The sequence below is a fragment of the Calidris pugnax genome, unplaced genomic scaffold (assembly GCF_001431845.1).
Source record: "Calidris pugnax isolate Ruff unplaced genomic scaffold, ASM143184v1 scaffold24, whole genome shotgun sequence".
In the NCBI taxonomy this organism is placed as follows: domain Eukaryota; kingdom Metazoa; phylum Chordata; class Aves; order Charadriiformes; family Scolopacidae; genus Calidris; species Calidris pugnax.
Window position 1 is genome coordinate 27,069,563 of NW_015090922.1, and position 23,295 is coordinate 27,092,857.

The 23,295-nt window shown below is 42.7% G+C and overlaps 1 protein-coding gene across 1 annotated transcript; it reads right to left on the reverse strand.

The window, feature by feature from the left end:
* Window positions 1-1,857: 1,857 nt before the first annotated feature.
* On the reverse strand, window positions 1,858-19,813 carry TAF5L (TATA-box binding protein associated factor 5 like). Its single transcript, XM_014951099.1, has 4 exons — window positions 18,719-19,813; window positions 13,189-13,293; window positions 9,668-10,392; window positions 1,858-3,866 (listed from the first exon to the last, which is right to left on the reverse strand). Exons 1-4 carry the CDS (start codon window positions 18,969-18,971, stop codon window positions 3,069-3,071), a joined length of 1,881 nt encoding a protein of 626 aa, XP_014806585.1. The 5' UTR covers window positions 18,972-19,813; the 3' UTR covers window positions 1,858-3,068.
* Between the last annotated feature and the right edge of the window lie 3,482 nt (window positions 19,814-23,295).

Here is a 23,295-nt window from a genome sequence, read left to right on the forward strand (position 1 = left end):
GCCTTTATAGATTCAAGAGGTTAGGGAACCAAAGGAAATTATCAGATAAAGGATGTAAAAACCCAGAAATACTGCCCCCCCACCAAATCAAGGTGTCTTGCTTCTTACTGTGGCAAACTGTGGAAACTACAAGTATATAGCTCATTAATAAAAGAAACAAGACAAAATTAATGGAAACTAAATTCATCAGCAGCTATTGCAGATACACAACCTGCAGCTCTGGAGGCCTACTGAAAAAAAAAACACAAAAAAACCCAACAAAAAACCAAACCCCAAACCAACAAACAGGCAGCACCCAGTTACATGACCGAGAACTGCCTTACACACAGACTCACAAGCAGCAACAGTCCCTGCTGTGACACTAATATTTGAGTGCTTAACAATGTCAACTGAAATGCTTTTGCGTTTTTATGATATATATTTAAATTAGAAAAAGGTCCATGCAAATGCAGACTTATTTCTGAAACACACAGCTAATAGAGAGACGTCTCTAATAGAGACTGTCCAAATTTTGGTAGACTTAGTATTCCTTCCTCCCACTCATACTATGCTCCCAGTTCTGCCTTGAAATTCAGCCTGTCAATTGCAGACATTTCTTATAGTCTAGATTGTTTACTGCCTTCCTGCCTTCAAACATTTACATTCTGTGAGCATCAAAAACTGTCCCTGCAACACACAAAAGTTTGTAGGTTTGAAGTGCATCATCAGTGATACTATTTTTCCAACACCCCAGAAATCACTTTTACATCTTCTAGCCTATGTATGTATAATAGAATTTGCTTCTTATTTCTCTTCACTCATCACTTCTGTATGCAAAATACTTCAGGATAACCCAACAAAGCCCAATTCCACTGCAGAAGTAATATGTTAGAGAGAAACTTTGTTCTCTGCCTATGACACCTTTATTTCTGCCCCGCCTTTCGGTTGCTGTTTGCTCTACTTCAGGACCAAAAGTCCAGGTGCTCTGAATCTAAACTTTGCTCAGGACATACGGCAAGAAACAGCAAAATGAGCTCCAGTGAACAGTGGGGAGCAGTTTCAGTTCAATAGATCTGAAGGAGAAAGTGTCTCTAGAGACCTGCGTAGGATGAAGCATCAGCAATACCACCATCTCCCATACTGTTTTTTTTTTTCTCCAAAACGCCTGATCCTGGTCTGAGATTGTTGAGCTGCTTCACACTTTTGATATCCAGCTGTCAAGCAGATTAGTGGTGCCATTCAACTCCAAGTGTACAGGGGTTTCTGGTACTCACAGAGCTGAGCCACACACCATTGCTAATCTCAGAAAGGTCAAACGCTTTTCTGATTCAAGGTTTTGGTTATTTACCAATCTAAGCAGAAAAAAAAAAAAAGGCAATTGTGAGCTGTCATCTAAAGTCTTAGATTGTTTGGATGTTCTCAAGAGAACTCTCTCAGGAAAGTCCAGAAGGTCTGAGGGAAGCTGAAGGGAATTACCACGTAATACCGACAGCCTGTCTAAAAGACATTAGGATGGTGCCTTTGCTGAAGAGGCATTACAGAACATCAAACCACAGAGTAAATATCATGCAATGCTACAGAACGAGACCTTTTGGTGCAGCGTCAACCTCAAGGGGTACCTAGATGCTCAAGGTGCATTTCAGCTGACCTACAAAGCTGTGTCAGTCCCTTACTCCATGACCTGCTAAGTCAACTCGGTGGAAAGCAAGCAGGGGGACATCAAAACAGCACACACCAAGTGAGCGAGACCACCAGATTGAGCCTCCAAATGCCAAGTGGGCTCTGGCCCAAGCAGAAGGAGAGGGCAGGAGAAGCATGCTCCTGCCCTCTCCTTCCCATGCAAGTCAGAGCAAGTTTCCCAGAAAGGGACCAAACCATTTTTATTTTTTTTAAACTAAATGCTTTTAATAGAAAACAAAATACAAAATAACTCTTTCCAGAAAGCAGAAATATTTAATCTCTCCAAATGACAAACTAGAACGTGCTTTTTCCATAGATCCTTGTTGTAAATGCTGATGATTTATCTCACAAAGTGTTCGTTAAACTGATATTGCAACATTTTGAGAAAAATCCAACACTGGCAGAGCTGCCTCCGTGTACGCACAATAATTTAGTAATACTATTTTTTTTTCCATGTCACTTTGTGTGTCTCTCTTTCCCTGTTCCCCTCTCCCTCGACTGCCAACTTCCATTTACGGAAATATTTCTGTGAGGTGCAGTGGTGGATTGACATGCCCCGTTCCCATTAGGAGTCCAAACTTAGCTGCTTCAGTTCTATTGTGCCCTCCCTCCAGACAAGGCAAGTTGTTTACTACCCTTAAAGCCACCACTCTACCCCCACTGTCTTCCCATCCTCAAAACACAGTGCAACCAGACTCAGAAAGATTCCTAATTAATGGAACATAAATACAAGCATCACAGATAGTACCAGGAAGCAAACCCAAATGACAATGCAGAGATGGGCCCCAACTGAGGTCAGATTTCCATCCCCTTACTAAAAAGAAAGATGGTATTTCCTACTTAACTAGTCCAAAATATTCCAGAAGTGCTCAGGGAGCTGTAATATTTAGGACCACTATCACTGTAGAAAATACGTGATGTTCTTTTAATATAAGGGTTTTAAAATGCTGGTCCTCTGCAATACCAGGAAAAAAAAAGCAAAACAAAACAAAAAACACTGGGCCAGTAGTTCTCCACACGCTCAAGCCTCAGTTAACAGTAGGTAAGATCAATCAATCAAACCCATCAATCAATGCAGGATATTTAAGTGCAGGTCAGCAGCTTATCTGGTTGGCAGTTTCATTTGTTTGGACCAGGCTTTTGGTTTCCCCAAGCTACTGGGTTTCCTCCCCTTTCCCCCATCCTTACAAGTACAAGATTAGAATGTACATGTATTTTCATCGCTCCTCCTTATTCCGTTCAGGCCTTTTTGTGGGCAAGACATTTTAAAGCATTTCCATCGCTCTGAATGTGCCTTTCAAAGGGGCAGAGGAAGAAAAGTGTTTCACAGTCAGTAATCTCAGCTTGCAATGGACTCTGGCATTCAATACACCCACCCACTTCCCTAAGAAAAAAAAATATATATATAATTAATGTTCCTGGTTTTCTTGTGCAATTCCAGTCACTAGAAGAAGATTACAGGCCATAAACTGTACACTCAGTACATTATTCATCTGCCCGGTATATACACCAACCAGTTCACTGGAAGACCCATCTGCAGGGGCGTTGCAGTAAGTGTTCCGAATGTCCCAGACCCGGACCGAATTGTCCATCGACGCCGAAGCAATTAAACTACTGTCGGGGCTAAAAGTAAGGCTGGTTATGTTGTCCGTGTGCCCCCTCAGTTCTTTGTAAAGAGTTCCTGAGGCCAAGTCCCACAGCTTTAGCCGCTGGTCTTCACCTGCTGATGCCAGGTACTTACCGTTGGGAGAAAAGGCAAGCGCTAGCACGGGGCCGCGGTGCCCCGTGAAAAGCCGCACCGAGTTGCCTTGCTGAGTGCTCCACAGGCGCACGGTTTTGTCTGTGGAGCCCGTCGCCAAGTAGTTGGAATTGGGGTGGAACTTGACACAATCCACGTCCGCCAAATGGCCCGCGTATATTCGCAGCGGGTACGTCCGATCGAAGGACCAGAGCCTTGCAGTGCGATCGTGCGAACCACTGGCAAAGTAGAGGCTGCAGGGGCTAATATCCAAATCCCAGACGGGGTAGGCATGTCCTTGGTACAACACAGTGTTTGTGAAACTTCCGAGGTCCCAGTATCTGATGGACATGTCCTCGGAACAAGATAAGAGTCCCGAACTGTCTGAAAGGAACCTTGTGCTATACACGGGTCCACAGTGTCCTCTCAGGATCTTCATTTCTGTGCCTGCGCTGTCATCCTCTTCCTCCTGGTTGGGGGAGGAGAAAAAGAAACAAGAAAGGAAAGCGTGTTTATCTGGTCGACAAATACAGGAACTACCATGAGGAAAACAGGGGGTGTTAATGCCAAGTTATTTTGGATGTGGCACATTTTGTGCAACTCTGAGACATAAACATTACTAGTACATTTGCTACATCTAAGTTAATGCTGGAAGAGATGGGGAGATAAGACTTTATATAAAGGTTTTATCTTCATTTTGTGTAGCCTCATGCTCACTCCAGAAGGCACCTTAACCTGGGATTGTACACAAATAGGGAAATCAAAATAATTATATTATGACATTTTTCCACTTGCTAAAACATATGCTTATTCTCTATCCACTCTCTACTAAACTTTTGGCTGAGATGTTGAAACAGATTCTTGGCATCTGCTCTTTTGGTGTGGTCATTATTGGAAGTGAATCTCACAGTAGAGAAAAAGAAACACAGATGTTCTAAACAAAAGGCAGGAGATGGAACGACAAAGCATATTTGGCACGCTGTCTGCTGGACATTCCTTCTTAGTCCCACACGTGAACAGAAACCCAGTAAGACCATAATATCTATATCCATGCAAGCTCCATCCGGATGCTTTCACATCCTCACCCTTCAAGAACAGCAAATGTATGCAGCTTATTTAGGTCAGTGGATCTATTTTGGGGTAGGAGAAGATGAATAATCACAAAAAGGATGGCACTGGTAATCTTTTCATCCTGTAATTCTCCAATTCAAGTACCAGGGTATAGTCAACAAGTAAAGGCTTTCATGTTTGAAGACTGTTCAGTGAGCTGTGCTAAAAGGATCTTCCAGTGGAGGGTAAGAGTCTCTGAAAGACTACTCAAGTAGCATCTCTTGACAATCAGAGGCTGCAGACCACACAATTTTCAATAAATCTCAACTTAAGAGAGTGTCCTTGCCCAAGAAGCTGAGATCTCAATGACAGAGTGGCAAGATAACCATTGCTTGGGGTGCACCTGTGTGAGACCTTCAGCTTGAGACCACTCCTTCCTCAGGGCTGCCAGACAGGCACTTTTCCTCAGTACTGAATCAGCAGCACTCATCCACGGACAGTATCTGCACATCAAATTCAACACAACACTCTTCTGTTTGTGAGCAGGCCCTTTAACTTTTATCATCACAAACTGGCCCGTTTCCTGCCAAAGGAGCACTTCCTGCTCCAAGAGGAAACCAATTCCCCTGGGCTGCCAGACTGCTGACGACCAGCAGAAGTCAGTGCATCATGAGCAGCTCTCTTGGCTGACATGACACATCTCCCATCCCTCCAACCTCAGGATGCACGGACAGTTTGGCTTCAGGCTTAGCAACAGTCCTTCTATTGGAGGAGAAAGCCCTTCTCCTCCTGTGCTTTCACATCTCATGTCAGAGGTGAGCAAACCCTGGCTTAGCCAGCTTGCCACCTTCCTCCCATCTCGGTTGTGTGTTTCGTGGTAGGCAGCAAGCTGTGTTTAGCAATGCTAATTCTCTTCAGAGTAGTCAGTGCCCATGGGAGTTTTATGATGTGGCTGGCAGCCAACTTCATCCCTACTATGAAGGTGAGGCAGAGAGAAACTGCAGGCTCTAGCATGCAAAGCCCCATTCTTATTCAAATTGCTTTTTCTACCTCAGATAGAGCATTGCTTGCTGGAATCCACAGCATCTCTAGGCTATGTTGCCACATTAAAGGAGAGAGGCTGATACCTGCAGCATTTTATACTATTTAATTATGACCATAAGATGCCCGACAAGTTACCAGTGGAAGCCCATTCAAGTTACATATATTGTACTACACTTTCTGTAAATTCTGCAAGTGTAGGTACTTCATTTTATGCCTTCAAATCCATACAGGGCTTCTTGGGCTGTCTGCAAGCACATACTCTTTCCCTCTTACAAGGACCTACTCTTCTTTTCTTGTATTACAGTAGCAGCTCACTTGACAATGCCTTCTGCAGCGTTCAAAACCACACTCCTGTACGGTCACAGGTAGCAAATCTTATCTTTGACTTCTGTTTGACACCCGCTTAGCGTAACAACTGCACACTGCTGTTACAGCTCACCAAAGACTGTACACCTACAGTGCTTCTGAGTCACCAGATTTTGTTGTTTCCTCCCTATCCAAGTTAGTCTGCTGACCACATTAACAAAGCAGCTGAAAGTTCAGCCACTAAATTACTACCTTGCAGTACGAAGCTTCGTTTGTCAGATCAAGCACACTCTTCCTTGCATCCCACAGCTACTACCATGTAGGTGAGCCTTTACAGCAGCTATAGAAAGGTTATAACCTGTCTTATAAATTAGCAGGGTGGCAGGGAATCTCTCTTCATAATATTTTTTTAGGATTCCTATTTCACACACAGAATATGTTTCCTGGATATAACATACCACTGGGCACTACCCAGATATCCATTAGCTCCTTCTGAAGTGGTTGCTGCAACCACTGCACAAACAATTTCTATTTCCTTGGAATGGACGATAAATTAAGTTATATTTTAAGCAATAACCTACACACACAAAAAGCTATTTTTTATTATTTGTACTATCCATTTTGAAAAGAAGAACTATCAAAACAGATTTTAAGTAATAGGACAGAACTGGAAAACCTACCAACACTACTAAAATGAGCAAAAAAAAATTTACACTTCAACAGTGAACAGGAAATCTTCCTGAGCAAGTACAGGACTCCCCAAATTTATATTATTAAGAAACTGAAAAGAACAAAAATGTTATCATCTTTTGTTACACAGGACACCTTCCAAATGATACACCTGTGGACAGACTGCCCAACTCCTCAGCTGTTACTTAAATCAGTAATGGATTTTGCATGACAGTCATCTGGACCCAGAAAAATTTACTGCTGATGCATTTAACCTTGTGAGCAGCAAAAAATATCTAGCTGACAAAAATTATTTTGATCTTCCACCCAGCATAAACCTCAAGGGAATAAGTGAGCCTCAAAAAGCAACAATGATAACTTAAAAAAAAAATAAAAATCCCCCCCCCTTTTGTTTTTTCTAACTAGTAACAGGTTTCCTTGGCTGTTATCATGTCTCTCATCCTGCAGTGCTCTTAAGACGTCAAGAGGGAAGATCTCTTACCTGCCTACAGCAGGGATCTAGCAGGGAAAGATGAGGGAGTAGATACCGTGGCTCTCTTTGCAGGACATTTCATCAGAATTCCCTCCCATCTGCCATCCACCAAGGTGTTGGCATCATTCCTGCTCCCTACCACTTGAAGGACTGCTGCCACTCAAAAGCAGATCTTAGAAGCAGAGCTGAATGGGGTCAAGTCTTAGTTGTCATAGAATTTAAAGGTGGCCACTCTTGTGGCTTGGAACAGAGAGTATTATTTTCTGTTGTTGATTTATGTAGTACCAGCAATAAGCACAGCAAAACTGCAAAGTGACAAACAACATGTCTTTTCACCCAGCTACAGAACTGCATTTTTATACTGGACCTTAAGAGAGATTGTAAAGTGGCATTTGTGAGATGCCACTATAAAGAAAATGGAATTACTTTATCCCCAAAGAGTAAGCCTGTCCTACTTCCAAGAAGCAACACAACACTTGTCAAGTGCACTGCAGCATCACACTGAGCAAAATTCATTAAAACTACACCTAGGAGATAACTTTGACCTTACTGACACAAAAGCTTTACACAGACCAGGAAAAAGCATTGTTCTCCAACACTTTTGCCATTTATATATATATACAAAAAAGAGTTAATAACCCCAATAGACTAGTTGTAATGCCACTCTGAAAGTGACACCACTGAAACGTGCAGTTTTAGACCTCTGTATCTTCACAAACAGACGGATCTATTTGCTTGCAGCAAATCAGAAACCAATCTGAGGATTAATTATTTCAGGTACTGCTATTTAAATACAGTATCCAAAGCTAATTACACAAAACAGAAATTGACCAAAATAAATGATATGAAGAAACCTTACAAAAACCCAGTCAAGCTTGACATCCTCACAAGTTATCTGTGGCTTCTACTGCCATGGCACCCAAGCAGGTGCTGGTCTGCTCCCATTGTGACCCTGCAGGTGTCTGTGTATTTTCACTGAGGGCTCCCAGGTACTGGAATGCGTTTCCTTTGTAGTCCATAGGCTACCATTTGCATGCAGGACACATAACCAGCAGTGTATTTGGGCTGGTATCCTCCCTTAACTTTGAACTCCTGATCAGGTCACTATTTGTTTTGTCAGTGGTGGAAGTTATCCAAGGCAATGATGATTTTGATCTGGGCTGGTCTTTGAACAGCTTTTGGTTTTAGACCTGTGCATAAATACTACAGGATACACAGCCAACAACAGCTATTTGTACTCAAGCTTCCACTTCTGTTTCATAATACACGTACAATATGCAAGTAATGTGCCTACGTGACAAAAAAAAGCTAATACACACTCCTGATAACCTGGCAATATCTCACTTTTCTATAGTCTGGAGCCAAAGGAGGTGACCTGCTGATTCACCAGAGAAATTCTCCTCTGTCACAGATTATTGACTTTTGGTTTCCATGACAGGCAGTAGACACAGTCACGTGTCCTATGAACTCTTGCAGCTTAAAGTGAAAACAAGTCCACAGCTCCATCTCGGGCTGGTCTGACCCACTTGCCTGCTCACTCTGCAGAAAGGGTTAACCTGGGAAGAGGTGGGCATGCCACTCTGTTATCTCACCTGGATGCCTGCCTCTAGTTCTGGAGCTGACTAACAAAGCAATCCCTAACCATAGATCCCTTCATACAGCAAGCCTCTGCACCCTTCCAAAATAAACAGAACCCTGCCACTAGGTATTTTTTATGAGAAGAGAAAACAGTGGAAAAAAAAAAAAAAAAGATGTTTCTCCTGCTAAATGCTCAACACAAGAACAAATGAGGCCTTTTTTCCCTTCCTTCAAGAGGGGAGTGATTAAACAAAGGAAGAGTCACAAATTCTGATCTCTGACCAGATAGAAGATGCTACGTGGGCAGCTGTGGAGAGAGGAGAGGAAGGGTGTGACTAGAAGGCAAAAAAAAAAAAAAAAAAAAAAAAAAAGAGTAAACTAGAAGATGCTATCTAGCCTGGCATGTGAAGGCACACACATCCCCATCCTTGTCTCCAACACTCTAGAGTGGGAAGTCTCTGAGGTTTCTACACCGCAGATTCCTTAACAGAAACATTTTGTGTAATTTTACTATGCTAACTCTTCACCTCTGGTTAATGTGATTCCCCAAGTACAGTTTTGCACTTAGGCACCCCTTCTTCTTCCCAAGGTCTCAGACCAGTCTGCTTTGGCTTTTTCCTTATTTTGCCTATTTTCCTCTTCTTGCATCTCTCCCCTTCTCTCCACCCTTCTGACTGGTTGTTCTGAGCCAGTTTCCTTTTAGTTTGCATTCACCACAGTGTGTTTTTATTGTTCGTGTTTCCTTGTTTCATCCTCCCATCCGTAAGAAGGCTCTTCAGGGAAGGGAGCCTCCTCTAGTCACCTGTCCTGGCTGGGCTGCCCGTGTACTGTCATCTGTTCAGGGACAGCTGGAGGAGGATGATCAGCACCCGGAACTAAAAAACTATGACCCGAGCTCAAACTCATCGCACCTCAATGCAGCATTTACAACCACTGCAGGAAAGAACAAGGACAAGAGCAGGTGATAAAATTTGTGCATCAAGGCAGACAAGTTGTGGAACAGCCTCACAGTCCCTTAAGACATTACTAGATACTCCACAACGCATGCCCAAAATACCTTGGCAGAAAAAGGCAGGGGAGGAGGGGGGAGAAAAAGGGGAAAAAACAGAAAGAAAAGAGAGTATCCAGACCTCCTCATCCAGGATGTCACAAGCCAGGCGGATGCGGGACACATCAACGAGGTGGGGCTCAGATTTTAACTTCTTGGAACGCAGACTCCACAGCTTCACACACGAATTATCAAACCCAGCAGCGAGCAGCTTGCTATTTGGTGAAATCTCTGCAGTGTTCAGCAACTGCTCCGTGTTATAGAAGGCATAGAAACAGATGGTCGTTAAGGAAGGGGGCCCGTCCTTGACACGTTTAATGCTGTCCTGCAGTAAATCCAGCGCCGCCTCGTTCTGCAGAATGGAGGCCGGCACGTCGCTGGGTTCCAGGCCGTTGCTCTCGTTGCGCGAGGAGCTCCCACCGGCGTAGAGCTGGTAGTCGGTCCTCTTGGCGGGCTGCACATCCAGGTGAATGTGCAAGGTCAGGACTTTGCACAGGGCGTTGTTGTTGTCACTTTGGAGGTAGCGAAGAAGGTAGTTGTAGCTGTCCTCTTGAAGGCGGATGACATACTTGTTGTCCAGAAAAGCCCGGAGCTTCAAGTTGGACAGGATATCTTGAATAGTCATGGTAGTCTGCAACTGCTCAATGATATCCTTCTGGCTGGCGTTCTGCAAGAACATGCCGTGGAAGCGGCTGTAAAAACTGTCCACTGTGCTTTTTAGGCCATTCTGGACCATGTTCAGATGGAGGTAGACGAAGAGGGGATACAGAAGAGGCATCACTTCATGGCTGTGCTGAGAATCTGAATCTATATAAGAAACAGCAACAAACTTTGAATGATTTCTCAATCCACTTTCTAATGGGAATAAAACAGAGCAAGGACAATTACTGCAAAAGGCCTCGACAGTGGCATCAGAGAGCAAGCAAAAGGAGACTTTTGTTAGAGCATCTACATGAACCTCCTCTGTCACCTAACGGGTATACACAGTTCTTCGTACAGATGCAAAGAGAAATTTTCAAGTCAGTGAGGTATGCTGTCAAAACAAAATACAGAGATTTCAAAACCCTTTGTAGGTGTAGGCCAGCTATTAAAGTACCACCTCAAACTACACGACAGCCAAATTCTTCCCCTATGTATTTACGGGCTCTGCTTATTGCAGTAAATGGACTTAAATTTACAATAGTATGTAACGTGTTTAAGTCAAAATTATTTACCTAGCTTGTGTGTGCCTGAACTTTGGTGGCTTTTTTCCTTTCAGCTTCAATAAAACTTGCACGTGGTACTTTGCATGGAACTGATTTGTCTTCAGAGGAAAGGAATCTAGTTTCCAAAATGTACTGCAATACGCTGTGCTGCTGCTTTATTTCTGTGCCTGCTCAGGCACATGCTTTTCCTCTCTCTCTCTCTCTCCCCCTCTCTCTGCCAAGGCAAATCCCAGCAGCAATCCCTAGCACACAGTGTAACAAGCTCCTGATTAGGCTGTGCTGTACCTTGCAGAGACTAATCCGTGCAACAGCTCCACCCCTCCTGCACCAGCTTCTTGGGGCTGCTTCCCTCCCACGTTCAGCCGGCTGCAGGGAGCTGGAAGGAGCAGAGCCTTGCCACAGAGAACTACGGAGCATACAGGGCCGGAATAATGAGCTGCCAGGGACCAAATTACTGCAACAAAATAGGCATTGATGGTCCTCAAACAGTATTGCTTCTTTTCTACTACTTCTTCCCTCCTGCCACTCACCAATGCGTGTTCTTTCCCCCCCACTTTCCATTGGGCTGCTTTTCCTCTCCTGTTGAGCACTCTTCCAGACTTTCTCCGGTCCATACTCTGCCTCTCTCCCACTTCTATACGAGTAACTACAGAGTGAGAGTGTGGTGTGCTGTGTATATGTACATATTTGCATACTTAGGCATCACTCTCCTTTCTGTTCCACTGAAACTGGGCCAAAGCCAGTGAAACCAGTGGTCTGTACGTAGTAAAAGCTCTAAGCAGCCAGCAGTTGCTCCTTTCTCTGCAGGTGCTCTAGTCCAGAAATGCAACAAGGGGAAGAACCTCACTCTGCAGCGGTGGAAAAAGAGAAGAGATGGGCAGCTGGCAGAAACAGGAATGAAGAAAACATTCCCCAGGAACCCAAAAGAGGTTACGGGAGGTGGGTATGCCCAGCCTGGAGAAGAATAAGGGGTATCCAGCTGCCTTCAGCACCCAGTGGGACATTATGGAGGAAAATGAGCCAGCCTATTCTCAGATGTGCTCAGTGAAAGGACAACAGGCAAACCGCTGCAGGGGAAATTCTCACCAAATCGCTGCAGCTGGAGCCCAGAGGTGCAGAGCAATCTCCGCACGTTCTAATTTTCAAAACCTGGCCAGACAAGGCCCTGAGCAACCCAGTCAAACGCTGATCTTGCCCTGCTTTGAGCAGCTGGTTGGACTAGAGATCTCTAGAGCAATTCCTAGATTATTCAGTGGTCCTAGTCCCCTGCCCACTCCTCATGCCCCTAGGAGCTGGCATCACGGAAACGGGAAGTGTCCTGCTACACCTTGCGGCTGGCTGGCAAGTTACCTCCTTGCAGAAACAGAAGCATTTCTTACCAGGTCTGTAAGAAATCAAAACTGAGCAAGAGGGACAAAAAGATTAAAACAGTCAACCTGAACATCAAAACCATGCCTAGCATTTCTCCAAGCAATATTTAAGCCACTGAACAGTCAATCAATATTTTCAATACTTCTCAAAAATCTGCTAAACCATATGCATTTATCTCCAATATTAAAGTGCAATGGTGCTGAACTGCTCCAGATAGCAAGGCTAAGACTTCACCATTTCCTGCCTCTGCGCTTTGCCGCCTGCCTCCTTCCCTTTCCCTTCACCAACTATCAGGAATATTAATCCTAGTGTTACTCACACTGGGATCAAATCCCTACACTGGGCAAACGTAGATGTGCTGAAAGGCAGGAGGAGTGGTAACCTCACCTTACTTGGTACTTTTCTCTGAAAATCCTATCTGCTTCCATTTCCCACATTTGGTACTCATAGAAGAAATAAGAATAAGACATTTCCATATCCTTTCTTTTCAAATTATTAAAAAAATATTAAAAAAAGAAAAATCATTATTGTCATCTGCACCACATTATAGAAAGAGAATGGTTTTTTAAAATTTTTTATCATATACCTCCAGTCTCAGAGTCAGTACAGATAATTTAAGGGAACAAATTCTCCCTTAAAAATCAAGCCATCATAAAAACCAAGCCAATTATGAATAAAATTAAAAGCCTTGAACTGGAAGACAGCAGAAAAGTACACTCATTTCTAAATTACCTGCCTTTCACATAAAACATTCTCATCTTCCTTCTTGTCCTGTATATGTTTGCTGTTGTCTAGATCTACAAAGGCCAAACGCTTGAGAAAGGGCAAACAGCTATCTACAAAAGGCAAAGGTAATCAGCATGCAGAAAACAACAACAAAAAAGAAAAATATTTCTAATCGTAGTAACTGAAATCTCAAAACTAGGAAACATGAGACATGATTTTAAATTTTATTGTATTGTCCTTTACTTACTGAAATTTCGAAAAAACCCAGCTACTTTCCTCTTCCTTGCTTCCTGATACTTACCTGTGAGAAAATTGCGTAATCGTCCAAATTGTACTTCATATTGCTGTGGCTCTGCCAGGCAGGGAGCTGCAGACACAACGTTGGCACAACCAGATTCAGATTGGACTGTGAAATAAAATAAGTAAAAATTATATATGTATTTAAGGAGTTTTGCATGTGTCTGGAAACAAAGCATCTCATAAAATTCAAGGTAATGCAGCCACCAAGATGACATTTCATCTTTCAAACCATTCAAGGATGACATAGTCCGAAGCATCTAAACATGGCATTAACAATCTACACAGATAGTGAATGAGAAAGTATACTGAAAGCTTAAAAAAAACCTCAACCAAACAAACTAAAAACCTCACCTGCTCCCCCCAGAATACATTTTTAAGTTTTCAAATACAACCTGCAGTTCTCACACTGTCACAGATCACTTAACACAAGTGATAACTTATCACAAGATGCTCAGAGGTTTTACTATTTTGCACTCAGAAGAGATGAGGAAAGCGATCTACAACTTTCTCCAAAACAAAGTTTCTTTTTTCAGCCAAACCCACCAACCACCACGGACAGAAGGTCTGCAGTGACACTGCTTCACAGTCTCAAATTCCCTGTCCCGGTCATTAGTATTTACAACAAATGATGAACATTATAATTTACTAGTCTCCCAGAGGTGGTAAAAACACACTGAATCTCTAAGTAAACACTTAGTAATTTTTAATCAAAATGTGTCCTCCTCCCTGAGGATTTTAGGTTAAAGGGCAGCTGGTATCTGACCACAAACCCAGTTGTTACGGTCTCTTGAGGTGGTGTTAAACTGTTTTTCAGAACCGGTATCAACTCTGGTAAAAGTGGTTCTGAACTACTTAGCAAAAGAATTGGCTGCTTCTCTGGCAGCAAACCTTTGCTCTTCTGCTAACCTCTCAGAATCCAACACGGTACTTCGTGCAAGTTTACAGACACCCACCGATATAGTCTAAGCATATACAACTACCAGTAATTAGAAACATGTTACAAAATTATAATATGTTTATTCATCTGCCCTTCTACGAGGAGCGCGAAAGGGCATGGAGTTTGATGTTTTCCTTTCCTATCTTTTTTTTCAATTTGTAACTGTTTTCCCCTCCACAAAACCTATTTTCATTATTCTCACTTTCAACTCCTTCAACTTCTTTCAGTCTCCCCTGCCCCCCACCACTTGCCATCCTCTCTCTTTGCCTTCCTACTCCTGATTGATCGCTTTTTGTTCCAGTATTTGGCTCAGGCACAGAGGCACAACTCTAAGAGCCCTGGAAGTCTATAAACAACATCATCAAACGTTCACATGCTAAAGAGAGATAGGCCAGCCTCCAGCTTCTCTCAATGCTTCTAATTAGAAAGAGAGCAGCACATGGTGTACATACAGGCAGCCTGGCACTATTCTCCCCCTTCTCCCTCTCCGGTATGACACAGGACTATCTTCCTGGATCTTATGGAAATACAGGAGGGATGTTTACCAACTCTCCAGGGAAATCTGAACTCAGCTTTGGAAACAGCTGGGCTGTGCTCACCAACCCCTCACCAGAAAAAACAAATACAGATTCCAGCACCAATGCTTCTATCTTCTCTCAAATCAGTTCAGAAATAAACAAATATAAGCCATTGAAAGGTACGGATACACTGTGCTTTCTACTGCTTGGCTGCTTCAGAAACTCGAAGCCGGTAAGAACTCCAGGCTCACATATCTTATTACTTATATTATACCTTTATTACTTAACAGCCAAATTAAAAATTCTGCTATTCAGACTTAAAATTTAATATAATCGATATTCGGCAAGAGAAAGTAAACTGCATGCACACACCTGTAATAGCTCAAAAATGCTTAGTGACAGTTTTCAATGTCACTCATACTACTCACTGTAAAAGCTGAGAAAAACAGAAATATGTGGCCCTGTCTTTTATGCTATGTCACAGGGTTATGTACAAGGGTCAATTCTTCACAGAGTTCTGGTGGCCTCATTTCAGGAGGAATGGAACTTGCTACCTTGCTTGTGCCATGCAAACCACTTACTGTCCTTGGCTCTGCGTAGTTCTCCCTCCATGCCACCTATAAAACTTTCTCTGCACAAGTGACTGAATTCCAAAATTAAGATGTACTTCATGCTTCAGAAAGAGGAACCATCATCTTTGGCTACCTACCCTGGCACAGTATGACTAGGCAATCGTTGCACCCTCTCTCTTTCAGTAATGATGCTAGAGCTTGTTCCCGTCAAGCAAATGGTAAACAAACTGTACACACCAGACAGTTATAACAAATTCCAATTCTCATTCTTTTCCTTCCCAAAACTTTACTCCAACCAGAACTGCAAAAAAGATTATGAACTCAACTGATTTCAAAACAAGCGTAAAATTTCAGGTGTATTTTTCTCCTGGCAGAAATAAAACACTGGCCATATCCTTCCCATACATTAATATATTTACCATAGTTTCTTTTCCTTCTACCTTCTTCGGTGGTCGTAAGAACATCTATTGGAAACAAAATCTGCTCCTTGACTTCACTTCCATGACTGCAGCCAGCTATGTGACCTGATGCCAGATTTAAAGAAACTCACTCCTAACTGAGGGCTGTGGCCAGCACCCTCCTGGCTGTGTGTGTTAGCTGGGAGCAGCGTTGCTTCCAGTTCACACACGTGGGGCTACTGGAAATGCTGTTGAACAGCAACCGATTCCTCTTTTACAGGAGTGTGGTGATGTATGATTTTATTTCTATTTTTCTATTTCAGATAGTCCTATGTGTTGACAGCATGCTATAAGCAATATTAGAGAAACATATTCTTAGTCTCTCATTCTGTCCTCAAATATTCTTCTAGTTTTCTACAGAAATGCGGGATAGTCATGAGGAACCCGTGTGCTGTATTTTACGGCAGATGCGATTGGACAGGGTGCTAGATAATCTCATCTGGGCTCTACTTCCCACAAAAGGTGATGAACTTTTGAGGGCCTTTCCAACCTGGGCTGCTCTAGATTCTGCGAAAACAGACCTCTACAGATATGGCAAGTATATGAAGCAATGCAGAAGGGCTAAACTGAAGAGACTCTGGAAGAAGACAAAAATAAATGCTGAGGTAAAACTGAGAAAACTATTTAAAACCAAAACCAGAGGACGCTTTTCACTATGAAGAAGAAATCACAGAATTTAATACAGAAGTAAGCAACCCTCTCAGTTATACAAGCTGGTTAATTTAAAGTCAAAAAAATGAAAAGAGCTGAACCGAAAAAGCAAGACGAGTTTTATTAAGAACCAGCAAACCCTGGGAACTACAGACCAGTTAGTCTCACCTCTGTCCCTGGGAAGGTGATGGAGAGACTCATACTAGATGTCATCTCCAAACAAGTTGAAGAGTGGGGGGTTATTGGAAGTGGGCAACACGGGTTTACCAAGGGTAAATCATGTATGACCAATCTGATAGCCTTCTATGATGCCATAACCGGTTGGTTGGATGAGGGGAGGGCAGCAGATGTCATCTACCTTGACTTCAGCAAGGCTTTTGACACTGTCTCCCATAACATCCTCATTGGGAAACTGAGGCAGTATGGGCTGGATGAGGGGACAGTGAGGTGGATTGAGAACTGGCTGTGTGACAGGACCCAAAGGGTAATTATTAATGGAGCAGGTTCAAGTTGGAAGCCTGTAACCAGTGGAGTCCCCCAGGGGTCAATACTTGGACCCGTGCTGTTTAATATATTCATCAGTGACATGGACGAGGGGACAGAGTGTATCCTCAGCAAGTTTGCCGATGATACCAAACTGGGAGGAGTGGCTGATCTTCAGAAAAAAATATTTGATTGTTTTCCCTGAAATAAAGCAATGCAGGCTTTAGAATTTGGTCAGTTTTTGTTCAGTTTTCAAAAGTAAGATGACTGCAGCAGAAAGCATTTTCAGCCTCTGTTGTCAGAATAAGTACAAGCTGGGTTTTTCTTTTTCAACAGTCATTCATGGAACTGCAGCATACTCAGTGACAGCTTACTACCAGCATATTTGACAAGAAGAATTAGTAAGCAGCTGAATACATGAGAGCAGACCATTTTCATGAAAACTGATGACTAAGTTCTGAATCACCAGCCACAAAACCCTTGCACTGGCAAGAAGATACAGAATAGGATACTAATAAGAAGAAATTTAGTAATAACATTTGGCGTATGATTAGTAAAAAGACAAAACCCAATCACACATTCATTCACTCTTTACTGAAATGGTCTTTCTTCTGCATGATGCCGTATGTGAATGCAAGGGCTTCCAATCCAATTCATCTCTCTTACTTCAGATATTCTTGTGTCCTCCTGGTATGGATTGGTCCCAAGTTCTAATCCTGTTTCAACACTGACCTTTCTACCTATCTCTCTCGTAAAATCTCCCATTAAAAAAAATAAATCATCATTTTACTTTGGTTTCATTCTTTCCCCATGTCCCCCAGTATTATTTTAGGGAGCTGCAACAATCTTCCCATAGTTACTCTGAAAACAGTAAGAAAATGAAAAGTACTAAGAAGGTAAATCACTTCTAATAATGAAGTATTACCCAATTTTCTTTAGGCCCCTGAGAGAATCAGCCTGGACACTCACCCACAAGTCACTCATATTTGGACTGTAACTATGGCAAAATATTCTAGAGGTGGAAAGAGCTATATTGGCACCGAATCTTATCTAGCTACAAGCACAGAGTTATACAGCAACTGATGTTTTGTCAAATCAAGCTGTATCACAAGTAACTAACATCTCCACAACTCTTAAGTCACAATGTAAGCACTTTCATTACCAGAAAACATTTCCTCCTTGTATTTTCACCCAGAGGTCAGACCAGAATTTTCTATTACTTTTACGAGTAAATTTAATCTTTATAACCTCCACGTTGCTTGCATCCTTTCAATATTTGTATGTATAATAAACTGTAGCACAGTTTATTATAACAAAAATGATAGTTACAATGAAGACTGCTGCAGACAGGATTTTAAAAGCAGGTAGCATAGCAGGATTCAGAAGCCTTTAAGAACGAGGAGAAAGTTTGTTTCTTTGCATGCTCTGTCTCATTCACTGAAGGGCTGGTTTTTTTTCAAGTGACAGAGCAGAGCTTTCACAACTAGAAAGCTGATGAGGCCAGAGAAAGAAATGGCATGTTATCACTTCCATTCCACATGATACAGCTCTCCTGGAGTATAAGGGTACAACAGATTGTCCTGCTTCTACTGAATTCCTACATCCATCCCAAAGCACCACTACTCACCAAGCTTCATGCTCTTTGGGATACACCAGACACATTTTCCACTACCACAACCTGGTATTTCACCCTGATGATTCACAGACTATGAATCTCACATTTTTACACTTTCATCCGCATTTCCATTCTTCAGAAATTCATAACTCACGCTATCTTCACAGTGGGAAATGTCTTTATTTCAAAAGAAGAGCTGCCCATATGTGCAGACAAATTCATGTAGTTACCAATACACGCACTCACACTTGTCGCAATTCTGCCAAGAAGCACGCATGGAAAATATGATAGGATTACCTGTGAGATTAGCTGCCATCTCTTCAGCAGTCTGACACAGCCTCAGCCCTTGTTTTAGGGGACCTTCGGAGTCCACATACTGACGGCGCTTGAGGTAGCAGGACACTGCCATCTGAATCTGTTCTGTGCGTACGCGTTTCATGACCTCGAAAGAAAAGAAAGAGATGATGGGGCTCGTAGTGTATAGGTAAATGCTAAGACTCACAGAGTCAATAACAATTTTTTGTATTTTCAGTAATATCAGTATTTTCATTGCTGAAGTCAAACAAATTCCTTACCGAAGTACAAAACAGAATCTTTAGGCATCTGCCTCAAGGTACTAAAGGCATAACTAGGCACTTTAAATCAGATCCACTAAGATACTTTGCTGCCTAATTCTACTAATTTCACGGAGGAATCCAAAATACTTTTGAGGATTCTAGACTAAAGCTGCAGTGGTGGGCTGAAGTATTTGATTTTGTTAATTTTTAACTCACAAAAAGGGAACATTTCCCCTCCTTGATTTTTTACATGAGCAATTTGGGTATTCCTCAGTCATTTTCTGATTCCTCTGCTCGATTAAAATGATATCACAAGAGTCAAAGAATTAAGAAATTAATATACAGGAGGGAAATTTCAGAACCATAATGCTTTAAAAAGCACACCTATTTTACCTATTTAGGGAGTCTAAGAATCAATTGCTTATCATCTGAACTTAAAGGTTAAAGCCAGACTTCTGACACTTCAGTCAGCTAAGTTCCCAGAAGAAAAAAAAAAAGGAAATTAAAACAAAAGCAGAGCCTTCTGCCTTTTTTGCCTGCCCCCATCTATCTAGACCTCCCTCCTACAAATGCTTTAAAAAAATTTTTTGGAAGTTTCATTTATATAAATTTTGAAAGCCATCATCACAAACACCACTTGGTAGTATCTCAAAACCAAAAGGACCCTGATGCTAGATTTTAGCCTCTGGCTTGTAATAAAAGAACTTCAATAAGATGAATGCAATAGCTCCCTTGCTATTTGAGTAGTCCCTCTCTGCCACCAATCCTTCGACATAGCCATCAATTTTACACAGATGTTTAGACAACCTAAAAAGGTTTAAATAAAAAAAAAAAAAAAGCAGAACTAAGCAACAGTTTTATTCTACCAGAATAATAGGTATAGGCTGCCTTGAGATAGTTCTACACCTTACAGCCCCACTGCCCCAGGAGTTGCATATATTTTACAAGTGCACATGCCTTCTGGTTTGAGTAGCTAAATCCAATGAAATACAACTTTTCAGAGACAGACAAGGATGTCCATTCCTCTCCCTTGTAAGAACCATATTTCTAACAAAATGATAGCTTTAAAAATCTGATCATAAATGAGCATTTTCTAATACCCATCCACACTTCAGTGCTTATCCTACTTGTAAGCCCTCTGCAGAGTTTCAAGTGGACGGGGATGCAAAATTTAAGCAAAGTTACTTTAAACAGGTATGCAGAATTGCAAGCCCATATGCCCTAGGTCATTAAGAAGTTTTCCATTTGTTCTCACAGGTGAAATAACTGTTGAGGGTGGGGAAGTGGCATCAACAGGTGTGGAGTTTTCAAAGCACTTCCGGAAAGACCTATGAAAATCACGAGTTTCAATCACAATTTTATCCATTCCAAAAGCAATCTTTCTTTTCATCTTCCTTCCAATTAAAGAAACTATATTTGAGACTTAACAGCGTCTCAAATATAACACCTTTTCTGCTGCAGAAAACTGTAGGAAAGACAGAATTCTAATGAAGACCATGAAGAAGGGTGGACACTGGGACGGACCACCTGCATCTCAGCACCCTCCTGAACTAAGCTTCACCCTGTGTTACATTGCCATTCTTCCTCTCAGCTAGCAGCACGGACTAACGTACAAGTGACTTGCCCAGGTCCACACTAATACCTCCACACACACTCTGCCACACAGCTTAGGCTTGGGTAGCAACTTAATTATATTTGAGATGCTCTCACAGACGCTTATTTCAGGTCTAGAAACCATTTTGGAGAGTTTGTATTTGATTGTTGTACTTGGCTTATAAGCCAAAAGAAACTCAGTCCCAAAATGGCATGGAACAGATTCAACTACATGTTTCTGAAGTGGTTTAGCCAGTCAAAACTGTGCAAATCAGCCTCAGGTCTGTGGTTCAATTGCGAAGAAAGAGCATCTAGAAATATTCTTGCCCAGACTTTTTTGCTTCGGTTACAGGATGAATTTGTGCTAGCTTAGATTTGGTGAGAAAACCCTTATTCATGACAGCGCAGCATCACGTACAGATAATCGCTCATAAACACATAATGGATCAGAGAAACTGAAAACTGGTGCGTGAAAGATGCTGAACTCCAGAGGACCCTTCGAAACGACAGTGACAAACAAAAGGAACACTGAGATCAACCTTTTCAAGCTGCTGAATGAGCAGATGACCAACACAGAAAAAGGTAAATGTTAAACGATAGGCAAAAAAAAGCAGCCGGCTACCCAGTCATCTCAAATTCTAACACCAGGATCAGACATTTTAGCAGCAAGAGTGAAGGCCCTGGGAAAGGAGCAGTCGCTGGCAGCTGATTCAAGTCCAAGCTTCTTCAGAGCTTCGAGGGTAACAGGGAAGCCCTAGTTTCTTCAGCCAAGATTAGCAAGGTGGTGTCTGCAGCTGCTTTATGCAATCTGTGCAGTTTCTTGCTCCCTTCATGTACCTCGTATGCTCCTCCCGGCAGGCAGGGCAGTGGGTGTTACGAGCAGTATCTCAGGGAGATCTCTTTCCCTACTCCCAGGTGACAGAACAGGAACTACCTTACAGGAAATGCACCTTCACCAAGAAACACCCATTGGCATCAGACAAACTGTCACCCTACTTTCACTTCAGGTCTTTCCTTCTTCATTCACTTTGCCTTTATACTTCAGCACTACAAAGAGCAATGTCACAGGAGCAGGGAAAGCGTTCATGAAAAGTGGAAGAAGAGCACAACCATCATTTCTACAAATATCAATATCTTCATCAAGCCCTTAAAATTAGAGAATATCATAAAATAAACATAAGGACAGCCTGCCAAAATGCCTTTAAATGGTTTCTAACTGAGCCAAGTTCACAAAAGGTGAATGATGCAAAATTTAAGGGCAAAAAAAGGACAAGCCTGCCATTTTAACCTCCAATCAATTTTAAGACTCTAGCTCTCATTGCTGAAGAAGTCTCTGAAATATGAAACAAACTGAACACGTATAGCGTTCCCTGTGCACGCCTGCAGAAAGCCTGCAAGAATTTTTCTGAAGTCCCAGATGCCTCATTCTTCTCAAGCAGCCAGAAGGAACAATAAATACTAATGCCATTAACTATTTTTACTGATAAGCAAAATATATAAGGAAAGAAAGAAGAAAAATCAATCACATCAGGAGTCTGCACAATGCAGCATCTTCTGCAATATCACAAACTGGAGCACATACACACAAAGAAAGGATATTAGGCTAATTTTTTTTTTTGAGGAACCAAAACCACTGAAGAAACCCAGAGGAGAGGCCAATCGTACAGAAGACATCACAAGTTCCTCTTTCCTAGAAAAGCTGGAAGTTAGCTGTGTGCTAAGCATTGGGCCAAGGAAGTTAATTTCCTGCCTGTGCTACATCTCAGGTACAGGTTTAGGCAGATTCCACGGGCTTGAAATATTACCAGTACACACATATGAAAACCAGCTCGAAAACTAGCATTAGAAACGCTGCTTTTACAGATTCTGCTTTCCTGTCCTGATGCCGGGACAGCAGTCTCTTCCTTCCAACAGCCTGAGGAAAGACCTGTGAGCATCAGAGAAGAGCCAAGAACAAGCAATCTTAAAAAAAAAAAAAAATCAAACACCCACCCAACAATAAAACAATTGACAAAAGCACATTTTGAATACTCTCTATTGGGCACTGCGTCTCAGGCCTGAGTTGTGGACAGAGAGGTACCATTTTTAATCTGTTATCACTACAGATGAAATTTGGAGTCTACCAACAGTACTAAGTCACCTAGTTCTTAATTTTGTGACATTAAGTTGACCTGAGATTTACAAAACTTCAGAATAAGGAAGATAAGGATAAACGGATACAAAGATCAAAACCTAGAGCAGAGGGACCTCACACGCGCAGCGGCTGCCACTCAGGGAAGCAGGCGAGCAAACAAGTTGACATGGAAACTCGGTGTGTGTGGCGGCGGTGCAAAATAGGATAAGCAGGAACTCCGGAGCAGGCTTTTCCCGGAGCGGCGGCGGCGGTCAGGTGAAGGCGGCAGAGAGGAAACAGCGGTGATTTTTAGAAGAGCCTGCATCCGCTCGCAGGGCACCCAGACCGGGCTCACCGTCCACGGGTGAAACTTCACCCCTTCCACAACGCTGGTTTTTCAGCCACCCCCGAGCAGAGAGCCAAAGGCCGGGCTTCCCCCCGCCTCAACTCCGCTGGGCTGCCCCGGCCGGACACCCTTCCCTCCTGCCCCCAGCACCCACCGGAGCCCCCGGCTCCCTCCCTCCCCGCGGCGAAGCTGCCGGCCTCGGCCCCGGCCCCGCTCGCCTTTAGGCCCCGCCACCAGCCGCCCGGGCCCAGGCCCGGCGCCCACC

Excerpts from the sequence above, each read along its gene's own strand:
- TAF5L (XM_014951099.1), bottom strand. The coding sequence starts at position 18,971 with ATGAAAATACTGATATTACTGAAAATACAAAAAATTGTTATTGACTCT. Across the intron at positions 10,393-13,188 it reads ATTACGCAATTTTCTCACAG|ATTCAGATTCTCAGCACAGC; the intron begins GTAAGTATCAGG and ends TTTCTTATATAG. Across the intron at positions 3,867-9,667 it reads GTGACATCCTGGATGAGGAG|GAGGAAGAGGATGACAGCGC; the intron begins GTCTGGATACTC and ends TCCCCCAACCAG.